General features: G+C 33.0%; 1 protein-coding gene across 4 annotated transcripts in view; it reads left to right on the forward strand.

Moving 5' to 3' along the window:
- Nucleotides 1–18053, forward strand: part of DMXL1 (Dmx like 1) — a 113225-nt gene that overhangs the window by 52408 nt on the left and 42764 nt on the right. For 3 of the 4 annotated variants that reach the window (XM_033109777.1, XM_033109778.1, XM_033109775.1), the window contains exons 23-29: nucleotides 106–367; nucleotides 2223–3313; nucleotides 4308–4499; nucleotides 7413–7489; nucleotides 9657–9784; nucleotides 10295–10543; nucleotides 10869–10982. In XM_033109777.1, the coding sequence (XP_032965668.1) occupies nucleotides 106–367; nucleotides 2223–3313; nucleotides 4308–4499; nucleotides 7413–7489; nucleotides 9657–9784; nucleotides 10295–10543; nucleotides 10869–10982 (2113 nt within the window). The remainder of the gene's footprint in view (nucleotides 1–105; nucleotides 368–2222; nucleotides 3314–4307; nucleotides 4500–7412; nucleotides 7490–9656; nucleotides 9785–10294; nucleotides 10544–10868; nucleotides 10983–18053) is intronic. The other variant, XM_033109776.1, reaches the window with a different exon arrangement.

An 18053-nucleotide genomic window follows, 5' to 3' on the forward strand; every position in this document is an offset into this window, starting at 1 on the left:
TAAAACTTTGTGTTCATCTATTTATTAGTGAGTTCAGTTGAGTTTATCTTAAATGAAAGATACACCTGCTAATTTATAAACAATATTTCTCTTTTTGTTTTTAAGGTATGTCTTGAGAAACTGAATGATATTCAGTTGGCTCTTGTAATAGCAAGACTCTATGAGTCTGAATTTGATAAATCTGCAACATATAAATCTATTTTACGTAAAAAAGTTTTGGGAATTGATTGTCCTGTCAATGAACTCAATTCATTGAACATCAATATGCATTATGATCCTTTTCTTCGGAGTATGGCATATTGGATTTTGGAAGATTATAGTAGTGCTCTGGAAACATTAATAAAGCAACCTGTCAGAGAAGATGATGGTAAGCTGCACTTCTGAGATGTTAATGATTAAGAGTTTCATTAGTTATTTGCTGGGTACAGAACACACGGTTGGGTACTATGGGTAATACAAAGCAAGTTGAAGTCACGGTCTAAGATTTTTATGGTTTAGTTGGAGGAATAGAGCTATGTAGACATTTTTTTGTTTTGAGTTGTTTGTTTTCAATAAAATAAATCCTTTAAAAACCAAGGACTTCGGATTTTCGGTTTTTATGAAATCAATGTATTGAACATAAGTATATAAACATTTGAATATAAATGTTTTGGAGAAAATATTGATATAAAGTCAGTTTCTTTTAGAAGTTAGCATGGTAATCAATATTATAATTTTATAGTAAAAATGTATTTATTGTAAAGAAAGTTGACTTAAGTGGTATGATTAAAAATCTTAAAACTAAATAAATTCTTGACTGTCTTGTTCATGAAATGAGTGAGGTAGAGAATATTTTTAATGTTCCCTTTTGAGTCTACTTCTGCCTTTCTTTTTAGAAATCCATTCTGCTAAAGCTTTTCTAGAAATTAATAAAATAGAATTCTTTATATAAATTTATATAAAAATGATGAGATATGCTTTTCAAAAATTTTCCATAGGTAGAATTGAATTATATATGATAGCTGGTATAGTAGGTGTGCTGTCATTTGGAGTACTAATTGGAAAAAGTTCCTAGTTCCTAGCTTTTTATATAGCATCATTTAATTAGGAGGTATCATGTGTCTTATTATGAGAGATTTCTGAGAAAGCCATGCTCCTCAGTTGTTCTAGTCTCCTAGCTATCTGAGCTGAAGATTTCCAAACTGGCCTCTTTGTAATGAAGGGGGGATAAAAAGGCCTTTTCCAGTCACTTATTTTATACCTACACATATTCATGTCAAAAATGTATTTTGATTTTGGATTGGTATACAACCACTTATTTTAGAGCCAATTAAAACTAAAATCTAGAAGAAATTTTTAAAAGATTTAATAGTGGCTTGGAACAGGATATTAGGAGTAGAGGCAGAGAGAAGTAGTTGCGTTTGGAATATAATTTTAAGGTTGACTAGATAGGACTGGTTGTGTATGGAATGTGAAGGTAATAAGAATCAAGGATAACTTGGTTTTTTAGCTTGAGTAATAGAAAAATGATACGGGAAAGACTAGGAGCAGATTTGGGGGAGTGTTGTTATAGATAGAGAAGACTTCTCTGGTAAGGCGATTTTTGAGTAGAAATCTAATTGAAATGAGTTAGTGGTCAATGTAGATATCTGGGTAAAGAGTAGTTTAGGCCAAGGGTTCACTAAAGAAAAGCCCTGAGGCAAGAGTATGAACATGTAAATGGAAATGTAATGTAGGCCTTTGGATAGAGTGGTCTATATTTACAGGGTGATGCTGGGACTGGCAATAGAGATATGCAAGTTACTAGCATATAGATGGTATTTAAAGCCATGGGACTGTATGAGTTCATGCAGGGAGTGTAAATAGAAAAGAAGTCAAGCACTGAACTCTAAGATACTTTACATTCAAAGGTAGAGAAGAAGAGGAAAATTTAGCAAAGCAGACTGGGAGGGAGTATCCAGGAAATTAGGAGAAATAGAACTAAGAGTGTGTAAGTGGATGTTTTAAATTATCTTAGATTGTTACCTAAAAAGATGTGAAATCATCATAACCTTTGTTTTTCTACTGTGTTAGAAACTGATTACAAATGTATTCATGTCTGTTCAATACTGTGTGTTAGTGAGGTCTGCTAATAAAATTTTGTCAAAAGACCAGGTAGATAAAGGTGCCATGGTAGAGAAAAAGGACTACAATATAGCTCTTGAAGAATTTTTCTTAATTCACAAAATGAATTTACTTTTCAGAAGAAGCTGTGATGTCAGCCTGTAATCCTGTAGTTTTTAATTTCTACAATTATCTAAGAACACATCCTCTTTTGCTGAGACGTCATTTTGGATCATCAGATGCGTTTTCCACACACGTGAGTTTAACAGGAAAAAGTGGACTAGCAGGAACAATTAATTTAAGTGAAAGAAGATTATTTTTTACTACTGCCAGTGCTCATTTAAAAGCTGGCTGCCCCATGTTGGCTTTGGAAGTATTATCAAAAATACCAAAAGTCATCAAGAAAACAAAACCTTTTTGTAGAACATCTAGTTTTCTGGATACTAGTAAAGACTGTTCTCCTACTTCTCCATTAAAATTGGATGCGAAGGAAGATAAGTCTTCTGCTATTGATTGGTCACAGTCACTGATAAATGGTTTTGGATCTTCTTCAGAGGGTTCCTCAGAGAAGCAGTCAAACTCCACTCTATCTTTTGACTGGAGCCAACCAAGTGTTGTATTTCAGGATGACTCTTTAGAATTAAAATGGGACAGTGATAATGATGAAGAAAATGAAGACCTCCCTATTTCAATGAAAGAACTAAAACCTTTACAGAGAAAAATAAAAAAAATAGATGAAACAAGTTCTAATTACACAGAATCTCTTAGCACACTAGATGAAAATGACATTTTAATTCCATCAGAAGATATAATTGCAGTTCAGTTAAAATTTAGAGCATGTTTAAAGATTCTCACAGTAGAACTTCGTACTTTATCTACTGGCTATGAAATAGATGGTGGAAAATTGCGTTACCAACTGTACCACTGGCTTGAAAAAGAGGTGATAGCTCTTCAGAGGACTTGTGAGTATTGTTCAGATGCTGAAGAAGTACAGTCTACATTTAGTGCAAATGGAAATGAATTGGGATTAAATGAAGATGCCGAAGATTTGCTTCACCAAACAAAAGTGAAACAACTGAGAGAAAATTTTCAGGAAAAAAGACAGTGGCTTGTGAAATATCAGTCACTCTTGAGGATGTTTCTTAGTTACTGCATACTTCATGGATCCCATGGTGGGGGTCTTGCGTCTGTGAGAATGGAACTGATTTTGCTTTTACAAGAATCTCAGCAGGTATGTAACTTATATGATAACCAATCAAAATGTTACATGTATCAAAAAGCTGTTGGACTGCCTATTTTTAAATATTAAAATTGTTGATTTTCTTCATTACGGTTGTTTTAAGGATTGTTCCTTTTTGTGTGGTGCTTCATATTGTGGATTTGTAAAGTTTTGTACGTATTGCAGTTTAAGGGCAATTTAATATAAGGCCCCATAATACACTGATTTCATACTCCATATTCTTATATGAATGCCTTATGAGGTGATGAACTTCTCCTTTTGGTAAGAGGGTATTGTCCTATCATTTTTCAATATACCATACTTTGCTGTGTATAAAGCACACTATTTTTGCCCAAATTTGTGAGGGAAAAATAAGAATGCGCATTATACATGGGTAGTTTTAATTCCGTATCTATATAAATGTTTTTAATTCTTTTATTTATACTTATGAGTTAAAAGTGCTAGAAATCAATAATGATATCCGTATTCAAAATAATACCCTGGAATACAATAATCGGTTTTGTTGACCTTAACGACGAACTTGCAACAATGAAGAGTTCTTGGCCTTCTGTGACACATACGTATCATAAATTTGTTACCAGTACCTAATATTTCTTGTACCTTGTATCTGTTCTTGTGTTTTGTAATTGTCATAAAATTTCTTGTACCATAATATGTTAAAAAATAAATGCTAAAGTTCCTTTATAATACAAAAAACAAGTATCTAAATGTAAACAAATAAAAATTTGAAATAAAAAATTAAAACTAAAGATTTTTTCCCTGAAAGTTTGGGCCAAAAGTGTGGGTGCACATTATACATGGGAGCACATTATATATGGCAAAATATGGTAATTGCTGGAATGTTGACCTCCTCAAATCCCTAAGTTTATAAAAAGTTTCTGTTATGCTTTTAATTTTTGTTTTGAAGTTTTTTCAAACAAACCCCTGTATTACATAATTAATGGTTATGACTGATTGATTAACCTTTTTTTCCTTTGCTTTTAAGGAAACATCAGAACCAATATTTCCTAGCCCTCTGTCAGAGCAAACCTCAGTACCTCTCCTCTTTGCTTGTACAGCCAGTGCCAAAACAGTAGTTGCTAATCCATTATTGCACCTCAGTAATCTAACACATGATATTCTACATGCCATAATAAATTTTGATTCACCGCCCCATCCTGATATCCAAAGCAATAAAGTAAGTATGCTTGGTTTTAGTCTTTTAGTTTACCTATATACTACAATAAAACTGTAAGATACGTGTTAGGGCTTTTAAAAACAATTTTAAATATCAGACTATATACATAGTGATTGTTACATTACCATGTTTATATTGATTTTGATCAAAGAATACTTCTGGTTGTAGGCCAGGGTCATCTTACTTGTGTTACTTATACCCTATAGAGTACTTCAATTTTTAATCATAATACTAGTTATTAAATCTTAGTTGGCCATTTTATTAAGCTAAGAGTAATAGATGTGTATGTAGATACATGAGTAATTTCCTTAGCAGTACACTTAGCCAAAAAGCTGATTGTTTTTTAGAGAGAGAAACTTAACATTTTGGTGTAAAGTTACTGATATGCAAGTAAAGTTTTTCTTTGTTAATTTTAAACATTACATATTTTAAAGATAGTGTGAAGTATTTTGCCCAGTCATTCCTATAGGCTAGGTCGTGATTTATGATGCCTGTTAAGGCAGAATCACCTCCTGAAGTGCTTGTTAAACGTTTGGATTGTTAAATTCATTCCAAACTTAATTGAATCAATCTGTGAGAGTGAGTCCCAAGAATCTGTAATTTTAAGAATTCCCTCAGGTAACTCTGATGCAAATCTAATCATAGAGTTATTTGATCCGCCATATCATCTTCCCATTCATCACATGCCACTTTATCTACCAGTAAGATCACACTTGGTATTTTATCTGTACTGCCCAAACGTATTGAAATCCTTTATAGTATGACCAACTTTGACTATTTTTGTTTTTGTCTTTTTTTTCCCCCTTGTAGTCTGTCATCTGTTCTCACCCACCTCAAAGGCTGTGATACCATACCAGTTTGATTTTTCACTTTGCATGGTGGTAGTCTCTCCTACAGTTTTACCCTTTTGGATAACCTTAACCCTTGTAATGTAATTTTACCACTTATTTTCCTATATTGCTCTGTAGTATAAATGTCCACACTGCGTTTTATACAGTTAGGAATTTAATTTCCTTCATATTGTGCTCATTTTAGCCAAACCCTATTCCACATTTAGCTTTGATAATAAGCATACCCCCTGGTGGATCAGTTAGTTTTTGCTGCTTAAGAACCACTCTGAAACATTAGTACATTAAAATAGCCATCATTTATTTTGCTCATGATTCTTTGGGTTGGCTCATCAGTTCTTCTGGTTTGGGCCAGCTGGGCTGATCTCTGGATACTTCCATTTGTCTTTGGTCATTTAGTAGGTTGACTGGATTCTGGATTATCTAGAATGGCCTCATTTACATTTCTGATAGTTGGCAGACTGTTTGCAGGGCTCACTAGAGAATCTGGGTCATGTGGGTTTCATCTTCCAACAGACAAGCCTAGCATCTGGGTTCTGTAGAGAAATAGAACCAATACGGGTGTGTGTGTGTGTGTGTGTGTGTGTGTGTGTGTGTGTGTAAAAAGCTTTATTATAAACAACTGGCTCACATGATTGTGGAGGCTGAGAAGTCCCAAGATCTGCAGTTGGAAGCTGGAGACCCAGGAGAGCTGATCATAGATTTCTAGTTTGAGTCCAAGGCCTGAGAACCAGGATAGCTGATAGTGTAAGTTCCAGTCGAAAGCTGGAAGGCTTGAGACCAAGAAGAGCCAGTTTCAGTTCTAGTCCAAAGGCAGGAAAAGACTCTTGTTGCAGCTCAGTGCAATCAGGCAGAAGTTCTCTCATACCAGTACTTAGCCTTTTATCCTATTAGATCTTCAGTTGACTGAATGAGGCCTATTCAAATTGGGGAGGGCAATCTGCTTTACTCAGTCTACCAATTCAAATGTTTATCTCATCCAAAATCACCCTCACAGACACACCCAGAATAATGTTTGACCAGATGTCTGGGCACCCCAAGGCCCAGTCAAGTTGACACATAAAATTAACAATCATGCCTAAGTTATTTCACATCGTGGTTTGTGCAGGAGTTTAAAGAGCAGCAAAAGTAGAATTTGCAAGGCCTTTTGAAGACTAAGTTCAAAATTCGCACATGACTTCTGCTGTGTCCTCTTGGTCAAAGCAAGTCCTGCAACAGCCCAGATTCAATGAGTGGGGAAATGAGCTCCACCTTTTGATTGGAGAAGCTGGAAAATATTCTGATCATTTTTGCAATCTCCCACGCGTTGTCTTTGCTGTCTTCGTTTTTACATAATGATATCCTTGATTTTTATTCATACCACATCTTATTGATAATTGAAGGATAAATAGCAATGACATTTTAATCTATCACTCCCCATTTTTATCTGCATAAAATACTGTCATACTTCATAATTAGATCAAGAACCTAGTCTTTTAATAGTCTAGTCTACTTTCTTACCTAGGTGAATCTTCACCATCCTCAGATCTACTTCTGTTATTTCTCACCATGCCATGTTTAGAACCTTCTCTTCCCCAGTACAAATGTTTGCCTTTCAATTGCTATCTTTCATACCTTCTCCTGTCTCTAGAATTTCACTCTCTTCAAATTCTTCGTTTTCTATAGTAAGTAGAATATGTGATAGCATATTCTTCAATGACCTGTCCTTAGGTGAACTGTCATTTATCAGGCTATGTTTCTTTTGGTTGAGCAAGAAGCAGGTTGAGCCTTAAAGGGCTTGCTTTTAATACATGTTTCAGCACTGCTGAATAGCTAACATCTGTTCCTATTTGCTCTTGAAATAGAAAAAAGGTATGTGTTTTACAATTTCTGCCAAAGGTCTCAGTATTTTTTCTGTACTTGGTCTGTAATGAGACCCATGAAGGTAGAAATGAGTGTTAAGGAAATAGTTTATAAGGGCAAAAGCATTTTCTCATCTTTTTAAAAATGTTGATTATATTAGGTCTTGAAAAAAATTACATTTTTTAGAAGTTATACTTAAAGTAATTTTGTGTTTTTTTTCCAGGTATATGTAATGCATACTTTAGCAGCCTCACTTTCTGCTTGTATATATCAGTGCCTTTGTGGTAGTCATAACTACAGGTAAATATCTTTTTGTGAAATTAAGAATACTTGCAGTAATTTATGAGGTTTCAGAATATTTATGCTCTTGCTTTAGAAAAACTATACAGCAGTACACTTTAAATAATGTAAAACCATATGGCTGAAGTGTTGAGTACTTTTTTTTCTTCTTTGAAATTTAAACTTAATGCCTGTATGGCAAGTGAATCTCATATAAACCCTTGTCAATATAAGTTATTTACCAGCCCTTTATTGATCAGTGTCTAATGCCAGACATGGTGAAGCACTGAGATAAGTTCTCCTTCCTTAGAGACAATCCAGTTAGAAATAAACATGAACTGATAAATGGTACATAACGTGGCATCGTGCTTAAATAATAAAAACCATGATGGATAGTAAAAGGCTCAGGGAGCACCGAGAAAGGACTTGGAATTGAGAAAAATTTCACAGAAGAGTTGATGATTATTTTGTTGATGATTTTTCTCTTTATGTCCTAAGATTTCACTGTAATTTATCTTGGCTCTTAAAAAATATTTTAACACTCTGGGATCTTTCTATACCTTTCTTTAGTTCTCTGAAATTCTTTAACTTTATTTCTTCAAACATTTTGTCTTCTCTCTTCTAGTTTCCTTTCCTGTTAGACAAATATTAGAACTTACTTTTCTTTTACCTTTTCTCCTGTATGTTCCTTCTCTTTTATTTCTTTTTACTTCATTTCAGGAAAAATCTTAGCTTCATTTTCCAGACACTAATTCATTCTTCAGCAACATCCTATCTTTTATTAAATCTATCTAAGTTTGTATTTTAGCAATTCTATTTTTCATTTTTAAGATCTCTTTGTTGATTTGTAATAGCCACTTTTGTTTTTATAACTTATTGTTTTTATTTCTTGATTTTTTTAAACCTCTCTGAGTATAAAGCACTTTTCTTAATGTTCTGATAGGTCTATTTTCTCAGGTGCAGGTCTTTCACTGAGTTTGTTGTCTCTTACATGATGTCAGCCTTCCTTGGTGTTGATTTTTTATTGTCACTTTATCTTATGCATTTGAATTTTCCCGTGGATAACCTAAGCTTACTACACTGATTATATATTCCTAAGGTAGATTCAACTTGATTTTTTTCACCCTGGTCCTCCAAGAGTTCACTTTCTTATTACTAAGTGTGGCTTTACTTTCATCAGCATATTTTTTGCTTTCTTATTATTTCCAAAGGCTTACTGTAATGGGGGATGTTTTTGTTGTTACTCTGCCACCTTGAAATTGGAAAGTAAAGCAAGAAAAACTAGTTACAAATCCATCAAAATGCTATGACTAATAAGACTTGCCAATCAGAAGAGGTCTAACTGATCAAATATGCTATATTTAAATATTATATTCCTTTACTCAACATATGATACAGAAATGTCTGACAGGATAACAAAATCTTTTGTACCATTTTCTGTTATATTTCATAGTTTATGTTAAGCTGCAAGTTATTTTGTTCATTTATCTGTTCAGATTTAGCTTAAAGTGCCCTTTACTTGGAGAAGCTTACCCTGAATTCCCAAATTATGTGAACTACTCCAGTCTTTTGCTTTCATGGCACTGTATGTATAGGTTTTGTCTTTCAAAATAATATGATAAAATTATTTGTGTCTGAATAAATAAAAAAATAAAAATTATTTATTTTCCCACCAGCCTATAAATTTCTTGGGAGACATGAACCATGTTTTTCATTATATGCCTGGAACCTGGTGCATATTCTTGATGTCACCTACCCTGATATAGGGTAGACGAGACATTAAATATCAGATTGAACCTAAACTGACTTTGTTTTCAACCATATAACTTTGTTTAAAGTGTGATATATAAGCTTGCTACTTATTGGTCAATACTAATTTAGTTTTCTCATTTGTACATATTTTCTCTCTTTCACTGAATACATAGACTTAAAACCTATTACATGTGTTTTAATTTGGAAAATATGTTTATTTACACTTAAAGACATTTTTTTTTAATATAACACCATAGAGTACAATATAGGTATAATATAGACAGTATACCTAATAAACAAAAGATTCCCTAGAAGTTAGATCTAAAACATGGGAATATTACATGTGAAATACCTTTTAGATCATTATATATTATTATTGTTTTACTATATTGTTATTATTGTAGGTTATTATTATTTAAATGTTTTCTTCTCTTAGTTCATTTCAAACAAATCAGTTTACCGGAATGGTGTATCAGACAGTACTTCTTCCCCATCGACAGTCTTTGAAAACAGGAAGCTTAGATGAAGCAATAACTCCCAATACATCACCAGCTCAGTGGCCAGGTATAAATAATTTATACGTGTGTGAGTTTTTCTTAGCCCTATTGAATTTAATCAGATGAAGAAAAAGTAGGTTTGGTTTGGGTTTGTTGTATGATAATTATTGTTAAATATTGTTAGAATTCATAACAGTTCAGTATTTACCACTCATTACAAATTTTGCAGTTATTTAGCTTTTAGTATTTCCTTCATCATTATACTAAAATAACTCAAATGTTTTGTTATATCACTTTTTATAATTTTGCTTTTGTCATAATAGAAAAACATTTTATGGCAATTAAATTTTATCTATCAGATTTTAATCAGATTACAGATTTTCAGTGTTCTTCTCTAAATTGAACAAATAGCTCAAATTTATGCATTAACTGTAATAACCTCTGCTAGCCTATGAATCTAGAGAAGAATATTTTGATCTTGATGCAATAAAGTTTTTGCAAGAATTAGAAAATGTAGTTAATTTTTTATTTTTTTAAATTTATTGTCAGTGGTAGCTTTGTTTGTTTTTGGTTCTAGGAATAACTTCTCTAATTCGACTTTTGAATTCTTCTGGAGAGGAAGCCCAGCCAGGGCTTACAATTTTGCTCTGTGAGATTCTCACAGCAGTGTATCTTAGTCTCTTCATCCATGGGTTGGCAACACATTCTAGTAATGAACTATTTCGGATTGTGGCACATCCTCTAAATGAAAAAATGTGGTCTGCTGTATTTGGTGGAGGTGCGCATGTTTCCAGCAAAGAACAGACACACTCAAAAGCTTTATCTGGTTAGTTTTTAATGTTTTATCTTTTTTTTGTTTTTTCATCTGAATGATAACTGTGTCAAATGTAATTACATTTAAATTTATTCACAGAAAGTTCTTGGTACAGACCGTTTAATTAAATCCTGAACAAATAGTTTAATGGTGAAAATGCAATATAAAGTTTCTGGTGCAGTTTCAAACTTTAAGATATTAATGCACCCAGTGATTAGAACTGTCTAATGTAGTTTTCTTTAATCTTTTACTATTGAAATTTTCATTTGTTGAAATATACTGTAACATTGATTTTTGTTCTATCCCAAATACAGATTCTCTCTTCTTTCTTTGGCAGGAAGGCACTTTGCTATGCCTAGCCCTCATCAGGTAGTGGTATTCTCCATGGAATGTGTGGGCTTTTCCAAAGCTCTTTCAACCATCAGTTCTCATAGCCCTCCCAGTCTTGCAGGCAAGATATTAGCTTTAGAAATAGGCTTTTACAGTTCAGCTTGCTCTGTGTTGTTTTGGAGGGGTTGCGGTACAGTGGGCCAGTTTTATTTTGTTTGGCACTTATAATAGAAATTTGAGAGTTTATTTTAAATCAAGCCATATTTTTGGTTTAAAGCAGTGATTAGCATTTTAGAAAATCATCTTTGCATTTTTATTCTTCTTTTAAGTTCTTTGTTTTGATATTTTCTATACCTCAGACTTTAACATATTTTTAAATGGGTAGAAATAAAGAAATGCTGGTGCTAATCATGGTAAATCAGATTATGGCTTGAAATGACTGGAAAAACATTTCAAATGAGGCTGCTTCGTGTTTTGCATATTATGATTCTGGCTATTGAGGGTTTTGGATTTCTAAGTGTTCATAGTACCATGAAAAGTAAATATTTTAAATAATTATATCCCTTTTTCTAAACTTCTAATACTGAAACTATATATATATTGTATTTATCTAAAGATTGAAATACCAAACTTTATTGACCTGAAAAAAATATTCATGATGTTTTCTGCTCTTCTTTTAAGTTTTCTTTTTGTAATACATTAGTCCATCATGATAATCTTGCTTTTCACATTTTAAAAACTATTTTAATTTTCATAACATCTCTTTTCTAATTTTAAAGTGTTATTTCCTATGCTTACATTTTTATATGGATAAAAAAAGAAAAGATTAACTTCTCATGGATCTTGCTTTAGAATTTATACTTCTTAACTTCAAATATCAAAGTCAGAGGGAGTAAAATCTGTAGCTCTAGTATTAAAGAGATCAGCATTAAATAAATAATTGGTAAATTAATTTTGACCCTTTTTTTAATGTGTTCTAAGAGAAAATCATTTAAAACTCTGATCTTGTTAATGTGGGATGTTAAAAAGGGATAAATTCTTGCTATGAATACCTGTAAGAAATTAAAAATGCATTCTTACTGGCTAGTCAGTAGGTCTCAATTCCAACCATTCTTTGCTGAGCACAGGTATGTAAAGAACCTTATTCAAAGTCCAAGTTGTTATTCGTTTAACCACTCAGATTTAGTTGTTTCCAGGCAGAATTACCATTACATAAATTATCTTTAAAGTACCATCATAAACTATATCCCACCACTTATTGAATCCTAAGTAATCAAAGTGACCAAACGTTATCTGCATCTATACCTTTAACCTTTTGAATTGGGACATGGTAGCCAAATAATATAGAATACTTAAAACACGTGGTTCACTTAGTGGTAGTGGTAGTGCTAGACGTACTAGTCACATCTAGGATATGTGAGCCCATCTGTCTTTGGGAACCCAGAAACTATTCTGAATACAAATAATTGTGGACGTAACTGAAGGAGCATTTACAGAAAACATGAATGATATGATTCATCAGTTTGCTAACCAGAAAAAAGTGCACTCACTGAATGATGAAGCCAAATACCTGCTGGTTCCGAAGCTTATTTAGCTTGAGAAAGAGCAAGTAGAAAAAGAAAGAAGGAAATAGAAAAATGGGGAAAAAAACGAAAGAAGTGAAAACAGTAGATAGTGAAGGCAGTAATAGTAAGTAGAAGCAGCCATCCTGTGAAGCAGATCAGCTGACAGTTGAAGAGAGAAAATCTGAAAACAGAAAACAGAAAAACAGAAGAGTTGGAGTGGCTTTCAATATATGGCAGAGTTCCCAAATCTCAGTTTTTGAAGGCAATATTATGTTGTCCTGAAAGCATACCAACTAAAGCAGCACAGAAACCTGATAAATTTTAGGTTGTAAGTAAGCAGCCCTGCATGTTTGTATTTCAGCTAAACATAATCGTGATGTTCCAAGAGTCTAATTGCTTATGTATTCGATATGCGTAGTTGACCAAGGGGATAAAATAATGTTTTAGAAAGTTGATCTGAATTCAGCCAAAATTAATATATGAATTTTAGTTTTTGCTATTTAAATTTGGAAAGGAAAACTGACAAGTCTAGAGTATTTCATTTTCCTGACAACCTAATCAATATTAGAAAGTATAGTATATTGAAGATGAAATACGTGCTTGGAACTCCTAAAGATCTGTCTTCTAAAAAATGTTTTAATAAACTTAGTACTATGAGAGGAATTTAAGTCACCATTTGTTTCCCTATTCTGGTATAAATTCTGATTTTAATTTTCTTTGCAATAATGTTTCATGAACTAAATTACATTTCTCTGTACGTGTCTGTTATATACTCAATTTACTAATCTTTTTAGTGACATAAAAATTGACTTAAGCTTTGTAATATAAGAAAATGACATGATTTTTTAAAGTATTTAAAATATTAAGTTTATTATTCTAGTTTCTCAAATCGACTATAGTATGTCTTTGAATTTTCAAACCGTTAAGAATCTTAGAATCAATGTTTCCAGTGATTAAAAACTGATCTTTGGATAAATAAGGATAATAGGAACACAAATCAAGCATAAGCTTCAAATTAATAGTTTCGAAATCCTGAGTTCCAGTAAAAAGATTGTGTGAAATCCATCATTTCTCAACTGAAAATAACTAGAAGATTGCTAATGTATTCAGTCTGCAGAGGCTGGATTGAAAGTGATTTTGCTAGTCCCTTCCGTACTCCAATCCATGACAGATGATTTTAATAGACGTTAGCTTGGCAAGTCAGAATTCTTCACAAAAAGGTTAATGTACATAAATTAGTAACTTATTTTTAATCAAACTTAATTTGCTCTGTGAACTCCACATTACATGTTAATAAAGGATTTATTTTTTCTAATTATAATGCAGGTATATGTTCATGGAGTTCTCAATTATTTTATTACAGTTAATTTTTAAAGTAGACAATCAGCTAAAAATTACTTTTTTCTGCTAACAGTTAGAAATCCATACTTTTGCTTTTTGTTGCTTATTATATAGTAAAACAAAATGTTTTTATTTTAATAATTTTTATTGCATTTTGTAATACTTGCAATTATAAGAACTGACTTTATTTGATAAATTTACAGTAATGATTTTTATGTTTCCAAATTGAGAATGAAATATAAAATGAGTATTTTATTTGTGGTGAGCATGATATATATATATATATATGTATATATATATATATATGGATATATATTTTCTTTTTTTTACTATAAGGCTGCTAATGATCTAGACATTTTAAAGTACATTTGTGGTATTTGAATAATTATGTTAAATGCAGATCAAAAAATCCAGATGTTTTGCTTTTTCCCATAAACTTGTATAAAAATAAAAGTTATGTGTTCAGTATTTAATGATTATACATATCATTGCTGTCATTCCTTTAGCAAAATATGCAAAATAGCAACCTTTCTTAACCTGAAAAGGTAAGACATCGGTGTATTTAAAATATAGTTGAATATGCCAAACACTTTTAATTGTCTGCAGAACCACAAAATAGCTCATTTTAGGAAAAAGAAATACTTTTTTTGTTAGAGTCCTTGGCGAGACTTTTCATTGAGGGCCATCTAATGTAAATTTTAATTTAAAAAGCATTTTATTCATTTCATAACTACCGACGAAGGCAAATTCTTAAACAACGAGGGTGGAGAAAGCATAGAAAATAAAAAAATCACTATGAAATGCACGTGTGTAAAATTTTACAGATAAATATCCTTTTATGAAGCATCTCAGTTCCCTCACCTAATATTCCTTATTGAGACTAAGCAGGTGATCTCTGTCCAACCCCATTTTCTAATATTTCTGGCAATCCTAAGTGTTGCAGCAAAACATCTTTAATGTATTTACTTCATTCTAATTTTTCTGTGTGGTCAAACATACATAACCTTAAATTTACTATCTTAATCATTTGTGTACAGTTCAGTAGTGATAAATACATTCACATCGTTGTGAAACAAATCCCCAGGAGTTTTTCATTTTACAAATTAAACAACTGCCCCGATCTCCCTCCCCTCCCCCCTCCCCCATCCGCTGCTAACCACCATTCTACTTTGTTTCCATGAATTTGGCTACTTTAGATACCTCATGTGGGGGAGTCATTTACAGTATTGTCTTTTTTGTGACTGGCTTCTTTCACTTAGGGTAATGTTCTCAAGGTTCATCTGTGTTGTAGCATGTAACAGGATTTCTCCTTTTCACTCCTGAGTAGTAGTAGTTGTGTGTGTGTGTGTGTGTGTGTGTGTGTGTGTGTGTGTGTGTTTACTCCATTCAATTTGTAATAAGTCTGTTAAGTTTGAGCTGAAATCTTATAGGCATATTCATATTTTAGCCTTTAGGGTGATTGAAAAGTAGTACTCTAGGGCCATTATCTACAGAATTTTTATTATGTAACCTTATCCACCAACTATGCTTGAGCAAACCACCAGTATATGTACATTTATTTATAAAAACGTACAATTGTTGATCCAAATATTAAACGTTGACAAATTTTATTTTATTTTTCCCCTTACCTCTTCCTTCTCCTTTCCTCTTTCCCTGCCCATTTCCATTTTCTTCCTTCCCTTTGTGCCTTCTTTTCCTCCACCCCCTTCCCTGTCTTCTTCTTCTCCTCCACTCTGCCCTGCTCTGCTGATCTTTTCACTCTCCCATTCTTGCCCCTTTTCTTCTCTTCTCATCCTCCTTTCCCCCTTTACTTACTAAAAAATAAATCTAAAGAGGAGTAATAATATTTTCCTTCCACATTTCAATGAATCATTTGAACACCGACTACTTTGGAGGCTACCTTGCTCTACCTGTGGCTTAGAGACAAATCACTACTCTCTATTAAGATACTCATCAGTTCATCTTTATAGATATCTGTGAAGCAGATGCAAGATACTGTGCAAAGTAATAATCCTAGGAAGACTAATAGAGTGAAACAGTCTTTCTAAAGTCTAGATAATATCCCATCAGACTTTTTTTTATCATTTTATTCTTTGAGGATTATGAACTACCTTAAATTCACTGCTCCTTTAATCTGATTTTTGTCTTTTCCTTTTAAGAGTCTTTGAAGTTTACTTTGAAAATTATGTTTTATATATAATTTTGATACTTTGGTTACTCAACTTTTAAGTTTTACATTTCAGTTGTGTTCACAAACATTTGTAGTTCTCACACCTCTAATGACAAAAGAGAGTGAATATATATACCTCTTTGGAGACCTCTAAAACTGAGTTTCCTTGCTGAAAGCAAGAAATAGATTTGAAATCTATTTTCTCTTAAACTTGCATGACTTTTATCTTCTCCATGTATGTTTCTTTAGGTATAAAATATTTTAAATCATCCATTAAATTATTTAGCCTGCCCCCCCAAAAATAAAAAAAATTTGGAGCTAAATTTGAAAGTCCAGGGCAGGGTGCCTCCTGAAGCTTCACACATACTGTGGCACACTCATGAATAGCCCTGTGCATAGCGGGGCCTTAGATTGACAAAGGAGAGAATGAGATAGTTCCCCTGGTTACAGTGAGGTCAGTTTTTAAAAGAAATAACATTTAAATCTAGATTCAGAATATTAATTTTGTTGTGTCTGATTTAAACTGACAAATTGAAAAAGTAAACTTACTAGTAGCCTGCTTTTTATGTTTTAATTTTAGTCAAAGTGCACTGTACATGTGTGGTAACAAATTGAGTAGTGCAGAAGAACTTGGGATAAAAAGCAACTGTCTTTCTTACTCCTCAGTACCTCCCATGTCCATTCCTTATATGTAGCTACTTAGCCATTTATCCATTTGTTTTGAGTTCTTTTGGGAGTTACTTCCATAATTCTAAGAAAACCACTGCAGAATGTGCTGGAAGTGAGGGTAGGGCTTCTTCCAAGGGAAGGAAGGTATATTTATTTGCATGCTCAGTCCACAATCTTGACATGAAAGCGCATTTTTAAAAAGTACATTCTATGAATCCAAAGCAGCTAAGAAATTTATTTTTTAAATTTATGTTGGGGCCGTCCTGGTGGCTCAGAAGGTTGGAGTGCTGTGCTGAGGTCAGCGCCAACGTTGAGGTCGTTGGTCCGATTCCCACATGGGCCAGAGAGTTGCGCCCTCTACAGCTAAGATTGTGAACACTGGCGCTTTCTGGAGCTGGGCTGCCGTGAGCAGCCGGAGATCAACGTGGGCTGCTGTGGGGCTGCTGTGGGCTTCCGCGGGCTACCGTGTGCCATGTGAGCTGGTGCGGAAGAAGGGGGAAAAAGATTTATGTCGAGACATGATTCTGTCTTTTTTCCCATGCATACCTTAGTTTTCCTTTCCCCACTTTCTTGCCTATCCGTGCCCCTTACAATTTATAAGCTTTATGTCTAAAGTTCCTTTTCATTTCTTCATAATACAGATTTTTTTCTTCTATTATTAGTGGTAAAGTAGCCATATCCCCACTTAATAATGGAACAGTAGTTGGTTTTTACCCAAGGGGTGGCAGAAGTTCTTGATATTTAATTATTAGCATTTTCAAAAACAAGCAATTGAGTACTTGACATCTAAATAGTCTCTTTTGGTGCCTCTAAGCTTCATGAGCACTCTAATCAACATGATTTAAGCATAAAATTATCTTAGGTCTTCACTGCAATTTGAAGGAGAAGAGGGAGCATCTACCCTAATGATAAGCTACAGATCATTTCTTGTTTGCACTCAGGTCCTTTTATTTATAGCATTTCAATTAATATAACATTCAGTACTGTGAAGCAGGTTGCCATTTTCCCCTATTTTCTTTGTTTATCAATAGTATTTTGATAAATAGTTTTATGCTTCTGGCATTGAATCTGTAATTTTAAACATTTCTCCCCAGTATACTTAATCTCTTATTTTCATGTCATGTGTCTGGATTCACAGACTATACTTCTAATGTTTTCTCACTTTAAGACCCCTCTTATATTTTGCTTTAAAAACTCTACATTTTTATGACATAGCAATCTTGACAAAATCTATTAATTTAGCATTGCTTGTTAATTTTATTTTCCAAAGATCCCCTAACCTTCTATGTTAACATGCCTCCTAATGATCTAAAAACAAAAGCAAAATAGTAATGTTAAAGCCAAATGATAATTTATCTTAAACTGTACCATTAATCTTTTGAAAGGTAAAAAAATACCTTTATATTCTAAATTTTTTACCAGGTGAGAATTTCGCAAAACCACTGTT

The sequence above is a fragment of the Rhinolophus ferrumequinum genome, chromosome 7, assembly GCF_004115265.2.
Source record: "Rhinolophus ferrumequinum isolate MPI-CBG mRhiFer1 chromosome 7, mRhiFer1_v1.p, whole genome shotgun sequence".
Classification (NCBI taxonomy): Eukaryota; Metazoa; Chordata; class Mammalia; order Chiroptera; family Rhinolophidae; genus Rhinolophus; species Rhinolophus ferrumequinum.